Here is a 17,562-nt window from a genome sequence, read left to right on the forward strand (position 1 = left end):
AGTTCAGTTTATGGAAGCTACCTACCTATGCCCAATTTTCAAAGATATGCCTTTCCATTTCATACTACAGCTTGCCCCACTCAGTAGCATTTAATAGGTGATTTCATACTACAGCTTGCCCCCATGTAGCATTTGATAGGGGATGGATAGGTTGCATCTCTTCGATCCAGAACTGTCACTTGAGGCACAGGTGAACTCAGTGGCAAAGAGCACCTTTTATCAGCTCAGGCTGATATACCAGCTGCGCCCTTATCTGGACAGAGATAGCTTAGCTACAGTTATCCATGCTCTGATAACCTCTCGTTTGGATTACTGCAATGCGTTATACGTGGGGCTGCCTTTGAAAACGGTCCGGAAACTTCAACTGGTGCAAAACAGGGCAGCAAGGTTATTAACAGGGACTGGCCGGTGAGATCACATTACGCCAGTCCTTTTACAACTTCATTGGCTGCCAGTCCAGGTCCGGGCCCAATTCAAAGTGCTGGTATTGACATTTAAAGCCCTAAACGGTTTGGGGCCAGGTTATCTGAAGGAACGCCTCCTCCCATATGTACCTACCCGGACCTTAAGATCATCTACAGGGGCCCTTCTCCGTGAGCCCCTGCCAAAGGAAGTGAGGCAGGTGGCTACTAGGAGGAGGGCTTTCTCCGCTGTGGCACCCCGGTTGTGGAACGAGCTCCCCAGAGAGGTCCGCTTGGCGCCTACACTATACTGCTTTCGTCGCCAGCTGAAGACCTTTTTATTCACTCAGTATTTTAACACTTAATTTTAACTTAAATTTAAATTTTACTGTTTTAACTCTGTATTTTAATCCTATATCAACTTTGCTGTGTGGTTTTATCCTGGTTGCGCTTTTTATACTGTATTTCGTAATTGTGTTTTAAACTGTTGGGTGTTTTACTGTGGTTTTAATTTTTGTGAACCGCCCAGAGAGCTTCGGCTATTGGGCGGTATAAAAATGTAATAAATAAAATAAATAAATAAATAAATAAATTGCATTGGGGAGGAGGGAGGAAGTCCCCTTCCACCAGCCTAGCTGCACAGAACTAAATCTGGATCCAACCCATAATTTCTGACATAGAATCTGATACTGATGCAGTGAAGTTTATTTACTCAATGTGTGTGTGTGTGTGGTGTTGCATAGTGAATATAGGAAGCTGCCTTATGTCAGGTCATACCATTGGTTCATCCTTCCTTTTGGTCCATTATTTACTCTGACTGACAGCAGTTGTTAGGCTGAACCATTTTACATCACCTGTTTGAACTGGACCTGTTGGGGATTGAACCTGAGATCTTCTACATGAAAGCCATGTGCTCTGCCAATGAGCTATGGTGTCTCGGAGGTTCCTTCTTATGGAATTATCCTATTTGCCTCCCTTAAAGGAGCTCAGGTTTGCATACACAGAGGTTATTCCAATTTATCCTCACAACAGTCATGTTGTGAGGATAAAAGAATAATGTGTGAGATACGTTAACTCAAGGGAGAGTGACTGGCCAAAGATCAGTTAGTCTGCTTCCTGGCTTGACCAAGCATTTAAACATAGATATTCCAGCTGAGATCCAACACTCTATCCACAAGATTCTTACATTTGAAGTAGCAGAAGAAGCATCTTCCTATAGGCTTTGGAGATTTCATCACCTAATGCCACTCACTTTCAGGTCTATCTTTAAAGTAATAATGAACGTAAATAAAGGACAGCCAATATAAATAATGCCCAGCCATTTTGTAAGTGTGTGTGTGTGTGGGGGGGAGATCCTGAAAGCACCAGGATGCTGAATTAGGCACTATATTCTGCAGTTTCATATCTGTGTGGTATAGTGATAGTGTATCCTTTCCCAACCTAGCATCCTACAGAAGTGTTGGACTGCAATACAAACCAACCCCAACCATCATGGCCAATGACCAGCCACAGAACAAACCTCAGTAACATCCCAGTCCCTACTTTAGAAGCATCACAGAAAAGATACTAGAAGTTCCTCTGATATCCCAATATGATGTAAGCAGGAGGGCCTGGCTCCAAAATATTGTGCTACCCAATCCAAGAAAGATCCAATTCTGACCTTCAAAACAACAACAACACCTTTCCACTCCTAAATACTGTGATAAGCTAGCACCTCTAAATAAATAAAACCATCCATGGAATTATATGGGAGTGAAACCTCCAGCCAACTATCTGCCTTTTTCTTGCAGTAGTTTCTGATACTTACCCTATGCCCCTAATGCCCATCTAGCCCCAATCTGCACATCCTTCTCTGCCTCAAGACTCAGCAGTGCTGTTTTCCTTCTCCTCAGTTCTGCTTTTAAGCTCTTTGCACCAAACAAAATCAGAAGCTTCTAAAAGTATCTGGAACACTTACAACACACACACACACACACACACACACACACACACACACACACACACACACCTATTTATGTCTACTCAAAAATAAATCTCATTGAGGTCAGTGAGCTTACTCCCAGGTAAGAGATGTATAGGATTGCAACATGAGCTGTAAACATGGGCCACAGATAGATCTAAGGTTTATCCTGGGATCATCCAGGGTTCGCCCCTGCCTGAGCACTGGATCCCCTGTGTGTCACCTAGATGAACAGGTTTGACCCCTGGATGATCCAGGGATAAACCTTAGGTCTAGCTATGGCCATGAATTCAAAGTTTGTAGGATGTATCTACATCATGCAAAGATAATGAGCGGAGGGGAGATCACCACAGTCATGCAAAAGTTGAAAGAACTGGGTATGTTTAGACTAGAGAAGAGAAGATTGAGTGGAGACATGATATCGCTCATCAGATACCTTAATGGCTGCCCCATAGAAGAGGCAAAGACTAGTTGCACTTCTACACTACTGCTTTAAAGTGCTTTATAATAAAGTGTAGTGTAGATCCGCCTTAGTTTTCTGAGGTAGGACTGGATCTTATATGCTTAACTTATGGATGGGTGAATGTTTGGCTGAATTTATTTATTTATTTATTTAATTACATTTATATACCGCCCCACAGCCAAAGCTCTCTGGGCGGTTTACAACAACATTCTAACAAATGTTAGAAGAAACATTTTGGTGAATGTTAGGAGATGGTAGGAGGAACTGACAAGTAGAACCCAGAGGCCAGTGGGCTCTCCATTTAAGCAGAAGCTGGATGATCTTCTGATGCGAAGCTCTGGATTTCCTGCATTGAGCAGGAGGTTGGACTAGCTGGTCTACAAGGCTCATAGGAAGCTGTCTTATCTGAGTTCATCTAGCCCAGTATTATTGACACTGCATGGCAGAGGCTCTGCGGGATTTCAGGAAGGAGCTTTCTGCATGCAAAGCATGTGCACTACCACTGAGCTACAGCCCTTAACTTCAAGTCTATGATTCTATGAAAGTATTTAATTTCCCAGGGTCTGCCTTCTCATTAATCTTGCTTTAATCTTCATGGGTCAAATACGTCAACAGCAATCTATAAATTATCACTATGTTTTTCTTTTTAAAAAACAACACTCATATACCATCTTGAAATATTAATAGATTAAAAACCAAATAAAAAAGAAACTGTCATAATGATCTATTATTATTATTTTAATTCTATTAGCACAGTCCTGAGGATTCTATTTCTCCTGAAATGTCTGCAGACAAGAAGGGAGTCAACAAGCAACGTAAGTACTAAAAAAGAGAGAGAGAGATAAATAGACACAAAATATTAATTGACACAAAATATTACCAGCACCTCTTCCAAATCTTAAAATACATTTGTCAGTTATAAAATGTGGATTAGTTCTCTCTCCATATTGCATTATCCCTCAGCATAATTATATAATTAAATCCCTCCTTAAATATTTGTTACTATCTAACCAGCCCTATCAGATGAGGTTCATTATAGTGTAATTTCTATGGCATCTGTTTTCCCAACACTGTAAAAAACATTTGAGGGGGGAAATTAGTTAAAGCAAAACTCTCGGAGTTACTACCAAACAATTTGTAGAAATTTTTGAAGTTTGTTTAAACATTTTGCTGGTTCACTATGTTGGGGATCATGCATGGCATTCATGGGAACAGCTGGTGGCTCAAAACAGCTGATTCAATATGGGCTGGCCATGGGATGTATGGCGAATTCTAGCCATATTTGCCCAAACATGATGGTTGGTCTTGATAGAACCAGGGGACAGAGCACAGTGGGGCTCTTTTGGCAAATGAGCAGAACTCAGCTGGTTTTGGCTGGTCCTGGGATGGAGCAACTGGTTTAGCCCTCAGAGTAAAATTCTGACAGGAACAAAAATGAACATATCTTAGAGGTTCAGGATCACAGTCTTACAGTACAAGCCTATGCACGTTGATGCAAAAGTCACTTTGTATCCAGTGGAGCTTACTCCCAGGTAAATGTACATAGGGTTGTGATCTTAGTCAGCTTTATTGAGGGATGCTTACATTCGCTGTGTCTGTGCAATGAACCATGTTGACCAGATACAAAAGAGGGCAGGGCTCCTGCAGCTTTAACTGTTGTGATAAAGAGAGGATTTCACCAGGTGCTGCATGCATACAAATGCCACCTGCAGAAATTCCCTTTTCGGTACAACTGTTACACATACAGGAGCCCTGTCATCCTTTTCATAGGGTCACCCTACCACTGACACTGCTACTTTTGTATATCTCTTGTGTGCTATGTTTTATTCTTAGAATTAATTTAAAATTGTGAGCTGCTCTGAAAGTCTTCAGACTACAAATATTTGTAGTAAAATAAATAAATATGTGGCTTTGATGAGCTCACATAGGAGCACTGCATCTGATCAACATATTTTGCCCTTTTAATTACTGTTTATCTAGATCATTTCAGTACTTGGCCCCTAGATAGTAGTGATCTTATCTTCTGCAGACTCATTAGTACGGCCCCCTGATATAATGGACTTAGTTTCCATTTCAGGGCATAACACTGCCTTTTCTTCAGTGCTAGTTTCCATGCTATTATCTTAATCTATCTCTGGATGTTTCCTTGCTGTTCAGTCATCACACTCTAATAATATTTCATGGTACAGTCATTTGCTCCAATCTAATTCTGCTGGTATTTAGGATAATTATATCAAAGCATCGTCTCTTATCATCTCCACTGCATCAAAGAGATAGATGTGTGATTTTTTTCTGCTTCTTTTCCTTAGGCAGTGTTGGCAGCAAAGGCATCTAACTCATTATTCTATCTGAAAACAGTGGTATACTGTTTAGACAAAACAGTGAGACAAAACATGGATAGGTTCAGAGCATCATCTCACAGGGGAAAAGAGCGTTTCTTTACCGTCACTTCTCCAACCCTGCTTTTGTCCCCTATTACTTCCTCTTCCTGCCCGGAGGGCAAAAAGGAAGTAAAAAAAGACCACATGGCCCATTCAAGGTCTGTTTGTATCATGCCGCTGTTCCTGCACACAGCAGGAGATCGCAGCACATTCCAATTTTAAACAGTCGGATTAAAAGAGGTCTATTTTGCAACGGGAAAACGAGCAGAAGGAGAGGGAGGTGCACAGGAGGTGAATGTCGTCGTCTAAAGGTCGCGCACATATCCGAAAGTGGGCAGTAGCAAACGTGTGATAAAACGCTCGTCTGATGAGCCTCTCAGCTTCACCTTACAATAATCATTGTTCTAGTAGAATGGTTGAACTAGCAGTACAGAATTGTGCAATTGGTTTGTTTAAGGCCTTGCATAACTCCTTTTCCTTTTCCAAGGTTGTTTTACACAAGAACTCCCCTCCCACCAACCATCAAGGAGTCGGTTTAGCCTTTGGTGGACAACATGTGCTCACTTTGTGATTTCCTTTTTCCTGTAGGGCCCACTCGAATTTTTGTGGGCTCCTGGGCAAGAGAGTATCAGTGGAGCCTCTTTGGCACTACCTGTTTTTTCCTTTAATAACACCCCATCTCTCTTTGGCTCTTGTCCTTTTGGACTAAAACAAATTTTATAAATGTATGCCAATATCATATCACAAAACATATCACAATAACAGAACATGCAATATGTTGTCAATGGAGGAAATAATTGTCATTTAAACATTCAACAATGACAGGGCTCTATGATATTTATATCACAGGTCTCATGGCATGGTAAGACGTAACCACTGGTACAATGGAACCAGGGGCTCAACTACACCAAGCAGGATATTGCACTATGAAAGTGTTATATAAAAGGCAGGAGCCACACTACTGCTTTATAACGTTATTGAAGTGCACTGACAACTGTTGGGGCCCATTGACACATACCATATACTACTTACATACTGCTTTCATAGTGCTATATCGTGCTTGGTGTGGCTCCTGTCTTTTATATACCGCTTTCATACCACTTTCATGGTGGAATATCCTGCTTGGTGTAGATGAGCCTCAGGGTTCACGCAATGCCAGCACTTTCTGATTAGCAGGGATGCTGATATTCTTCCTTGTTCCCTCTGAGTTTAGCTATAATCTTGAGGGGAAAGGCATTTTCCCAGCAACAACAGACTGTTCCCTGTTGCAACACAAAGTACTGTGGGGTGACTGGGTCTTGAATGGGCAATTAAGACCCATTAGCTTTATAAAGGAATTGTTCCTGGTCGAGATGAAAATGCTAAGGACCCTCCTTGGGTGGATTGCCATGGGACTGTCATGATGAGCTCTTAGGCCTGCTTTTTCTTTAAGCTGAAAGAGTATTATATTTCTGTTGAAATGATAAAAATGTTTACCAAACATGTATCTATAACATGTAAATCAGCACATGCAAATTTAATGCATATGAAGAGCCATGCTGGATCAGACCAATGGTCCATCTAGTCCAGAACTCTGCTCACACAGTGGCCAACCAGCTGCCCATGGGAAGCCCAAGTGCAACAGCACCCTCCCACCCATGTTCCCCAGCAACTGGTGTACATAGGCATACTGCCTCTGTTGCTGGAGGTAGCACATAGCCATCAGGACTAGCAGCTATTGATAGTCTTCTCCTCCAGGAATTTATCCAGCCCCATTTTAAAGCCATCCAAATTGGTGGCCATCGCTACATTTTGTGGTAGTGAATTCCATAGTTTAACTATGCGCTGTGTGAAGAAGTACGTCCTTTTATTTGTTGTGAATTTCCCACCCATCAGTTTCATGGGATGACCCTGGATTCTAGTATTATGGGAGGGGGAGAAAAATGCCTCCCTGTCCCCATTCTCCACACCATTCATAATTTTGTACACTTCTACCCTGTCTCCCCTTACCCTCCCTTTTCCCAAGCAAAACAATCCCAACTGTTGTAAACTTCCTTCATAGGAAAGATGCTCCAACCCTCTTGCTCATTTTAGTTGCCTTTTTCTGTATTTTTTCCAGCTTTACATTTATTTATTTTGGGGTTAGGTGTTGCATTTCCTCTTTTTTTGGAGTGGGTAAATGGCCATACTGTAGATCACATCACATTTATATCCTCTGACTCTGATTGAGTGCAGTTTCAATTTTACCAGCTTAAGGAACAGTAGCCTCAACCATTATCATTTACAGCAAGTAGTTAGTGGTATTTTCCACTATAAGCAGCTGTTTTTGGTAAGTGTTTATGGAACAGACAGAGTGGTATAAGTAGAGTGGCTTTGGATTAATATGCAGTACTGGCCAGTGTTTGCAGTTATTTTTGGCTTCTGTCTTAGCCAGTATACTCGTAGCACAGAAAATAATGTATCTGCTTTCCATCTAGCTTGTACTTGCTGTAGTATTCAGCACTCCCCGTACCCTTGCTTGCTGAAGTATAAGGTTTGAGGCTATTCTGTTCTGTCTTTTCCTACAGCCATTATGCGTATAAACTGGGATAACAGCATCATGTGTGGCATGCTAAGAATTCAGCTGAGCCATTTGCAAACTTAATGCAGTGGAGCAGCCCTTTTATTTCTGTGTTACTGTTGTTGTGCCCTGTAATGTGCCTTTCCTGTTTTTTAAAGAGCTGTTCAAGCTGGGGACATCTAGGTTTGGTTTTGTAAGTTGGCAAGGAAATCTAGCGAGCCTGCCATTTTCTGAATACATGAAGATTTATATATATATATATATATATATTTATATATATATATATATATAAATATATAATCATTTTAAAGTTTTCAGTTTATGGAACAAAAAAATATCTCCCTCATTATCTTAAAAGAGTTGACTGGGAGGAAAAACAATTGTACAGCAAAACTATAGGAACACCCCACTCCCCAACTTTCAGTGTGATTTTGAAACATGACTATTATTATTGAATGTGCTCCAATGACACCCCTTGGGAAGAGAAGAGAGATGGAATGACAACACACAACAGGACCTTCCTTGCGGTGCCACTGAGATTGTGGAGTTACTTCTCAGGGAGTCTGATTTTTGCTCTTCATTCATTTTTTAAACACAGGGTAAAAACTGGATTCTTTCCAGGGATGTTTGCATCTCAGATATTTTGTAATTTAGAGCTAGAGTTTCTGTTGGCTCTTTCTCCTTTTGTTTTGAATCGTTTTTAGTTAATTTTGTTTGTATTGTTGTTTTTCAGAATGCTCATTGTGGGCCCATTTTGGTTTGAAAGGGGGATATAAATTGTGTTTAATCAATTAATTAGAGTAAGAAAATGCAAAAAGTTATTATTTAATTTAATATACTAATGCTGAGGTACCTGGCCCTATGGATTTTCTCCCTTTTTGTACACACACCCCATAAAAATAAGATTAATTTAGAGAAATAGTACAGTTTCCTAATTCCTAAGTAATTAGCAAAATTAGTACTTAAAATGGACTGTTTAATTTCAGGCATTATAATGAAAGTATTTGTGCTTCTGAATTTGACTACACTTGTGCCCAAATGTAATAATTGTAGAATGACAGAGCTTTTTAAGTCAATGTGTATTTTACAGGACACAAGACTTTTAATTTTTTGCTTATTTGGTCTATACTTGAAAATCTTTAAAGCAAAGCAGTCAGAGATTTATTTTAGTGGGAATCTTATAATGTTGCTTATTAATTAAATTATATTATTTTTATGTTTTGATCACTACTTAGTTAGTATTTTATTGCTGTTTGGAATACCATTTGGAAAGGTGGGATACAAATTTAACAAGCAAACAAATAATGAAGAACACAGAATGGATTTTCAGGAAGAAGGTATACAAATTCAGTGTCTACATTTACTTTGGCTTTTATTCTTTTAGGCCAAGTGATCAGTTTGTTAGCCATTATGATTCTGGTGGGCGACAGTCTTCACAATTTTGCTGATGGCTTGGTAATAGGTGCAGCATTTTCATCGTCAACAGAAATGGGCACGACCACAACCATTGCTATATTATGCCATGAAATTCCCCATGAAATGGGTAAGCAAGGTCATATGTTTCCGTAGTTGGCACAACTATACTTTCTCGGGTTTTAAGGTCACGTACATGTAATCTACTCATGTCAACACTAGCACATTCATCTCCTTTTCTTTGGTATATTACTGCATTTTAAAATCAATTACTTACGTTTACCTGCTTTTCAACTATGGCATTTTTAAGGGATTGTGCTTTGTAAGCGAGTATAGGCACCAGGAAGGTACTCCTTATCAGCGATTTTCAAATGGTGGACCAGCCTTAAGAGTCAGTCATGAGAACCTCCTATATGGGTTTGCCAAGGGTTGATAGAAGTGAAGGCAAAAAGGGCTAAGTGAAGCATGTATTTTTTTCCTTCTGTTTACTGTGTGTATTTACAGTGAAACCTTCATGATCTGACTTTAATTAACTAAACCACTTGTTCCCTCTCCCACCAGACTGTCATATATCTCCCTCTTAATATCATCCTCCACAAACAACACTTCCACATATCCAACATTTCTGAATATCCAGACGTTTCGGATGTCCCATGTGTAAATGTCCCTAGTCTAGCATAGAGTGCTGCTTTCAGTCCCGAATTCCCAAGTCTAAGGTTGTAGCAAAAGAAATACTTCAAGTTCAACTTAATATTCAGAAATATGTAGGGCTGACTTCAGCCAAAGTTGAGGCAAGGGTGGCCTTTTCACTTCCTGTGAAAGAGAGAGACCCTATCTCAAATCTTTTGGAAATCACCCAAACAGGAGTGATACTATTTTTTTCTTACCTACAGCACTGTGTGAAACAGAATCGCCCCCCGCTCCTCTTGTTCTTCTTCCCAGAAGCCTTTTAAAGAAAAGCAAACCACAACCATACAAAGAGCCAGGAGAGGAGATGATGTGGATCAGGTTCCACATATGTCTAAAGATTGTCTCCCTTAAAGTGGTAAACAGCTGCCATATGCAGAACCCAGTAACCCCTTCTCTTCTCAAGCCAAGTGCTTTCCCCAGTGATCCCAATCATGGTGAAAAGCAAGGCAGGAATGCGGTTTTCTCAATGAGGAAGAGAGAGAGAGATGCTAAAAAATATGAGCTCCACAAAAATTCAGCTCAACCTTAGAAATATCAAATGTCATCAGCATATAAATATGTGAAGCAGTAATTAAAAGAGATTTATGTAATAGATACTGTATGTGGTTTTCAACTGGAGGACCATTATACGAACCTAGAAACAGTTCATAGAGCACCTTGGATAGCTCCTTTAGCGTTCTGACCGGTTCTGATTGAAACCCAGTGCAGATTCCCCACTCCACTGAATATTATCATCTAAAAAGACTCCCTGCCATATAAGACCATTTAGTACAGAGGCTAAAATAACCAAACACTCCACCGAATAAGTGTATTTGGGCAAAATACACACGCGTCATACAAATGCCCCTCCCCCCCACTTCCATTTTACCTCTTCAGGTAAAGAGTTCAATGGTTAGAGGTTCACATAAAGCTGAATGTCAATGTTACATATGGAAATGTTGTAACATTTTGCATGGGAAGGTCTATCTTAATTGTGGCTACTAGTGTGTGAAAATTGTATCCGTGTTTTATCAGCCAATTAATATTTGATGTTTTGCTTTTCTCCCTCTCCCCAGGAGATTTTGCAGTGCTGTTAAGTACAGGGCTTTCTTCAAAGATTGCCATTTTAATGAACTTCATAAGTGCCTTAACTGCTTTCATAGGACTTTACATTGGCCTTTCAATATCGACAGATCCTCGCATTCAAAACTGGATATTTACTGTCACTGCTGGAATGTTTTTGTATTTATCATTAGCGGAAATGGTAAGCTTTGCAGTCTTGTCTACTATCCTTTCATCTTTGAAAGAATTTTGTCAGAAGAACAAAGCTGATTATCAATTAACAGATTACAATCAATATACTAGATGGTGAAAAATGCTGCCATTACAATGAAAAGTGGGCACTGTTAGAAAGCCCATTCCCTTGTTAGCTATGATGGGAGCAGAATGCTGAGGTCTTAGGTAGATAGGCCCTTAGTCGGATCCGGCATAACTCTCCTTACATGTTCTTATGTAACATGTAGTTTGTCCCTAAAGGCAAGCATATTTAGGCTAGTTGCTGAGTTAAACACTTGCCTTTATTGCTATCCTTTCCCACCCTTAATTCAATGAATAATTCCAGGATCTTGGGTGGAGATGGGTCTTTTCTATCATCTGCTATTCAATCCTTTTAAGTGGAGATGCCTGGGGGTTGAACCCCGGGATCTTCTGCATGCAAAATGTGTGCTCTGCCATCCCAATGCTGGGATGCAGAGGGCCATCTGCATCCCAGCATTGGTCAAAGGCAGCCATGAACTATGAACCAAATGCATGGAAAACATCTTTTACTAATCCAAGGGTGGGCAACTTGTGGCTTCCAGAGGTTTTGGCCTACAATTCCCAGCAGCCCTAGTCAGCATAGCCAGTTGTGATAGATGATGGGAGTTGTAGGCCAAAACATTTGGAGGGCCACAGTTTGCCTGCCTCTGCTCTAAGCAGAGCCACATGGAAAGAGAATTTGCTAACTGAGTTATTCCCAAAAGGATGAAGAACTCTATTCATCAGATGCTCTTGGAACAATTCCTTTCAAAATACTATGAATGTAAACTTCTCGTAATTCTTTATAGTGGTGGTGTAAGATCTGAAATCCCAGAACTGTACTTGTCATTGGATGAAGTTGGATATGATGTTCCAACTATGCTACAGTTCTGTTTCTTATATTTAGAAACCATGAATTTGAAAGTCTTTTACTAATGAAGTTTGTCATGTTTCCCATAAGACTTTTTTCCCAGAGATTAATATATTTGGCTCTCATGCTGATGCCTTTTTTTCTCTTTTTTTAGCTTCCTGAAATGACTCACATTCAGACACAGCGACCCTGGTTGATGTTTCTCCTCCAGAACCTTGGATTACTATTAGGGTGGCTGTGCCTCTTACTTTTAGCTATATATGAACAGAAGATTAAAATATAAACTTTCCACCTACAAAGACTACCCTCTTGTCCGGCTTCTATTCATTGCAATGGGGCAGCTTCCACAGCAGAAGTATGGTGGACCTCTTATTACATAAAATTGCTGGTTTTAGACATAAATTAGCGCATTATTTGACTATAGATGAATTTATGTTTCAGAAAATAGCAATTTTTTAAACAAACAAACAAACCTGGAATACTTGGAATATTAAACAATATTCCAAACCTGGAAATCTGGAATACAGATTTATTCTGTTATATGTATTTGCATTATTTTAACACAGTTCTTTGGTTCATTTCCCACAGATCAACTTCTTAGTTAGCATTAAACTTTTCTTAATTAAATATCCTGATATTTTGGGAAACTATGATTGAAGACCAACCATTTCAACTAATTAATCAGCATGCAATTTTTGAAACCAAGGAATATATCCATTTTACAAACTATTACAAAGCATTTTCCAAAATAAGAAGTTACTAAGAGTAATATATCAAATAGTTTTGTGTGTGTGTATATACATACACAAAGAGATCTTCTAAGTAAGATTTTTCCATTAATCTTTTTTCCCCCTTGGAAGCAGGAGCAGTTATTATCATACATGTTAAATCTGGCAGCATTGCCAGAACACAATAAAGCAATACTGACATATCCAAACAGTATTTACTTTTGTACTTTGTTACATTTCTTCTGTACTAAATAGGAACTCTGGCAGCTAGTGATACAGACAGAAAGCAAATGAACCATTCAAGGGTGAAACAGCTATGATTTTACAAATCCTGTGATCTGTGAAACATTAGCATATCTATACTGGTTTTTATACCATCTTTAAGGAGTTTCATCTGTGACAGATGCCTTTCTGCTCCGGGTAAAATTGTTAGGATTTCAACACACGCAAGGATAAAATAAAGACCTGCCAATGTCCCTTCATTAGTAATGAGGCACAGATTATTCCATGACCTTCAGTATCCAACCAGTTCTAGTAGTCAGAGGTCAACACTGGTTGTAAGCAAAAAGTTATTATTTGAAAAACATTTGTAATTTCAAATAATAAATCCACTCTGGTATGATTGTATACACCGGTTACGTAAGCTTAACAAAAATTACTTCAGCACATTTGGTGGACCCATGGAGGGAGCTCCTCCGTGGGTCTACCAAATTCTATAGAACGTACCTGTGGCGTTACACCCCACAAGTCAATTCCAAATGTATGTCTGAGTTTGTAAGTCTGTGGTTTTTAGAATGTTGGCCTGAGTGGGCGGAGTTAGAATGTCTTGGGAGGGGGGAGGAGTGATATATAAGGGAATGACTGAGGGGATAGAGTTCTTTTCAGAGAGTTCTTTTCAGGAAAACTTTTCAGGGAGACTTGTTAGGTACTCTTAGAGTCTATAGTGCTCTCTGTGTTTATGATACTTAAGTTCTGGGAAATTTGAGGGTCAGTGTAGTGAGCGGTGTCTTTAGGGTATGGTGTGCACGTAGTGGAAGTATATTAATCAATACTGATAATAAAGAAAGTTCAAGAGTGATTGTGTGAGAAAAAGGAAAGTGCGAATGTGAATGAGTGACCGGATTGTATGAAAGGTTTCAAAAGGGTTTTTAAATGTTGTTATTTGAAACAAAGCTTATGAACTTTTTAAAATAAATTTTGATTGTTTTGTTTTTAAAACTACCACAAAAATCCCACGTGTCTGTTTGGCATTTATCATCTTAAGTTTACACATTTAACACCCACTCTGACAATCATTCACCTCAGCAGATATAACTCACAGCGCATTATTATAGATATTAAAATCCCTTCTCCATTTTAAACCCCTTTCTCCACATAGTTTGGAGGAAGGTGGTTCTTATCCCTTGCCTCAGGCGTATCAAGTGGTGGTGCTTGGCTTGAGCAGGGAGTCTGGTGTTCAGAGCCTGTGTCGTGGCAGTACGCACAGCAGCAACACACTTCTCATGAGGCTGGTGGTGATGTAAACACATCCCATGAAATCCAGGAAACCAACATGTGGAAGGGGACAACATACTACAATACTACACCTCTGAATAAGGCTCATTTTCCTCAGAGGGGCTTATTTCTAAGTAGTCATATATAAGATAGTGCTGTTAGAATATTTTAGCAATTTTTTTACCAGCAGGCCCACCATATTCCCAAAGTTGACCATCCCTGGCATCGAGTTTGTATTTCCATGGCTGTATCCCACAGATTCTCTGTAATGTTTAGAGGGCAAAGTCAATTGCATGGACCCTTTCCATGCAATCTTTGCCCAGCTGGAAGTGAGCCAGATGACTGGGTAGAAAGGGTTGTCCAATTGATCCAATCCATGAGAGGCTAGTTGTTTAGATATGATAGCAGTGCTATGGGGTGAAACCATGGGAAAGTGGCCCCTTCACCGTGCCGCTGCTGTCATGTCTAAAGGGCACACCAGCAAGCCTTGGTATATTTGGTAGTCTATTTTTATGTAAAATTTAGGGATTTGTTTCCAAAAGAAAAGTGGGTAGGAAGGATGCAGAATGGAAAGGTCACATGAAACCCTTCAGTTTTTTGAGGCCCAGCTGTTTCCAATAGACTTTTAGCCTGATCCTACTCATGTTTAATCAGATGAATGTGTCATGATGAAGTACTGAGATGAAATAAGTCCCAAAGGCTTCACTTTCAGGGATTTTTACTTAAATTTCTATGTCGTAATGGCTCCTATATCTGTGCATGCACTGAGTTGGTTGGATTAAACCTTTTCTTGCTTATCGTAAACTGTGATGATACCACTTTACTCCACACAAGTAACATTCTCTCTGTTATTCTTGTCAGATCAGATTTGGGTGGTTGTTGTTCATACAGTATTTTTATTTCGTTTGGTAAGTAAACAGGTCTGCTACTTACTACTGCTGGTGGTTGGAATGTTTCTATGGGAGACCACATGAAAACAACCAGTCAGGAAGGAGGTACATAGCATGGTGAGACATGACACCATTACATATCTTCACACTATAGCTCCCAAGATGCACTTTGATATTATGCTTGAGTTTGTTATTATCTGGAGAAATAACGAATTCATCTGGCATAAGTTCTCCCATCACTACTCCTAAGGCTTTATTTATTTATTTATTTATTTATTACATTTATGTACCGCCCCATAGCCGAAGCTCTCTGGGCGGTTTACAAAAGTTAAAAACAGTAAACATTAAAAAAAGTACACAAAAATTAAAACTATCAAAAACATAAGAACAACAGTATAAAAACAACAACATCCTTTTAAAAACAACAGTTCTGGGGTCTGTCAAAACACAAACTTAGCATTGTTAAATGCTATTAAATGCCTGGGAGAAGAGAAAAGTCTTGACCTGGTGCCTGAAAGATAACAGTGTTGGCGCCAGGCAAACCTCATCGGGGAGATCATTCCACACTCGGGGCCACCACCGAAAAGGCCCTCTCCCTTGTTGCCATCCTCCGAGCTTCCCTCGGAGTAGGACCTTAGATGTTGAGTGCAGTGTACGGGTAGGTTCATGTCAGGAGAGGTGTTCCATCAGGTATTGTGGTCCCAAGCCATGTAGGGCTTTATAGGTTAAAACCAGCACCTTGAATTGGGCTCGGAAATGTATAGGCAGCCAATGCAAGCGGGCCAGAATCAGTGTTATTTGTTCAAACCTCCTTGTTCCAGTTATCAATCTGGCTGCTGCATTTTGCACAAGCTGCAGCTTCCGAACCGTTTTCAAAGGCTGCTCCATGTAGAGAGCATTGCAATAATCTAATTTACCAGAGTATGGACAACTGAAGCTAGGTTATCCCTGTCCAGATAGGGGCATAGCTGGGCCACCAACCAGAGTTGGTAGAAAGCACTCCGTGCCACCGAGGCCATCTAAGCCTCAAGTGACAGAGTTGGTTCTACGAGGACCCCCAAGCTATGAACCTGCTCCTTCAGGGGGAGTGCAACCCCATCCAGAACCGGTTGAACACCCCCCATCCGATCAGAGGAACCAACCACCAGCAGCATCTCAGTCTTGTCTGGATTGAGCTTCAGTTTATTAGCCCTCATCCAGTCCATTGTCGCAGCCAAGCACCGGTTCAGCACATCCACAGCCACACCTGATGAAGATGAAAAGGAGAAGTAGAGCTGCTGCTGACAACAGAGTACTGATGACAACGCACTCCAAAACTCTGGATGACCGCACCCAACGGTTTCATGTACATGTTAAACAGCATGGGGGACAAGACTGACCCCTGCGGAACCCCAAACTGGAGAGTCCATGGGGCTGAGCAATGTTCCCCAAACACCACCTTCTGGAGCCGACCCTCAAAGTAGGAGCGGAACCACTGCAATGCAGTGCCTCCCACTCCCAACTCAGTTATGGGAAGTAAGAGCTTTAAATTAAAATATGTTGGTATTTTGGGCTTTTGGCTGTGCCCAACATTGAAATGCATCTCCCAAGAGCTTCTCCTAAATTGAATTTGGCCCTCAGGGTGAAATAGGCTGAACACTCTTGCTATAAGCAATAACTCCAATTGTACATGGGACATATATGATTTAATGAACATTCAAATACAATCAGACTGAAAATGAGGATCCCAGTCCATAGATCTTCAGGCAAAATGCAGTTTGCCACAGGTAGGGGTCTCCCACCGAACCAATCATTTTCACTATCACCTTTGATTGTGTCAGTCATCAGTAGGAGAGGGGTTGGGACTGTTTTCATCCTATGCATATTTAGACAGAAAAAGTGTTATAACTCCTAATATTCCCCAGCAAGCCAGGCTTTCTAGAAAATGCTGGAAGTTGTAGGACTTTCCCCCCTATCTAAACATGGATAGCACTGCAGGCTTAATCAGTCAACCTTTACATGGTTGTGCCACTATCAAAACTTACAGTACCGTTATTAATAAATGAATGTGGTCTTCTTTGGGGTTTTGTCTTTATATATTATTGGAAGTTTTATTTTTTTAGTCTTTGTTATAAGCTACCCCAAGCTTTGGAGAGGTGGGATACAAATCTGCTGGGAAGCTGCATCTGCAAAGGGCTCAGCACACTATTATTTATTTATTTAATTGCATTTTTATACGCTTAATAGCGAAAGTTCTCTGTGTGCTAGATCACAAGTAGGGAACTCATGGCTCATGACCAGCATACAGCCCATGGAAACCCAGGGAGCCCTGTCTACTTTCCCCCAATGCCCAGCTAATAGTACCAGGGAAAGAACAATCTTGATCAGGATCATGAAGGGAGGTTGCTTTAACCTCCTTCTTAGCAATCCTAATACAACCAAGATCAGTGAGGCAAGGACACTTTAATCTACCCACCA

The 17,562-nt window shown here is 40.4% G+C and overlaps 1 protein-coding gene across 1 annotated transcript in view; it reads left to right on the plus strand.

Annotated features, from left to right (window-relative positions):
- SLC39A12 (solute carrier family 39 member 12) overlaps positions 1-12,309 on the plus strand; it is a 39,946-nt gene extending 27,637 nt beyond the window's left edge. The window contains exons 9-12 of the mRNA XM_063147617.1: positions 3,576-3,639; positions 9,129-9,287; positions 10,903-11,090; positions 12,148-12,309. Coding sequence (XP_063003687.1) covers positions 3,576-3,639; positions 9,129-9,287; positions 10,903-11,090; positions 12,148-12,276 — 540 coding nt within the window. The 3' untranslated portion in view covers positions 12,277-12,309. The remainder of the gene's footprint in view (positions 1-3,575; positions 3,640-9,128; positions 9,288-10,902; positions 11,091-12,147) is intronic.
- The last annotated feature ends 5,253 nt before the right edge of the window (positions 12,310-17,562 follow it).

The sequence above is a fragment of the Elgaria multicarinata genome, chromosome 1, assembly GCF_023053635.1.
Source record: "Elgaria multicarinata webbii isolate HBS135686 ecotype San Diego chromosome 1, rElgMul1.1.pri, whole genome shotgun sequence".
NCBI lineage: Eukaryota > Metazoa > Chordata > Lepidosauria > Squamata > Anguidae > Elgaria > Elgaria multicarinata.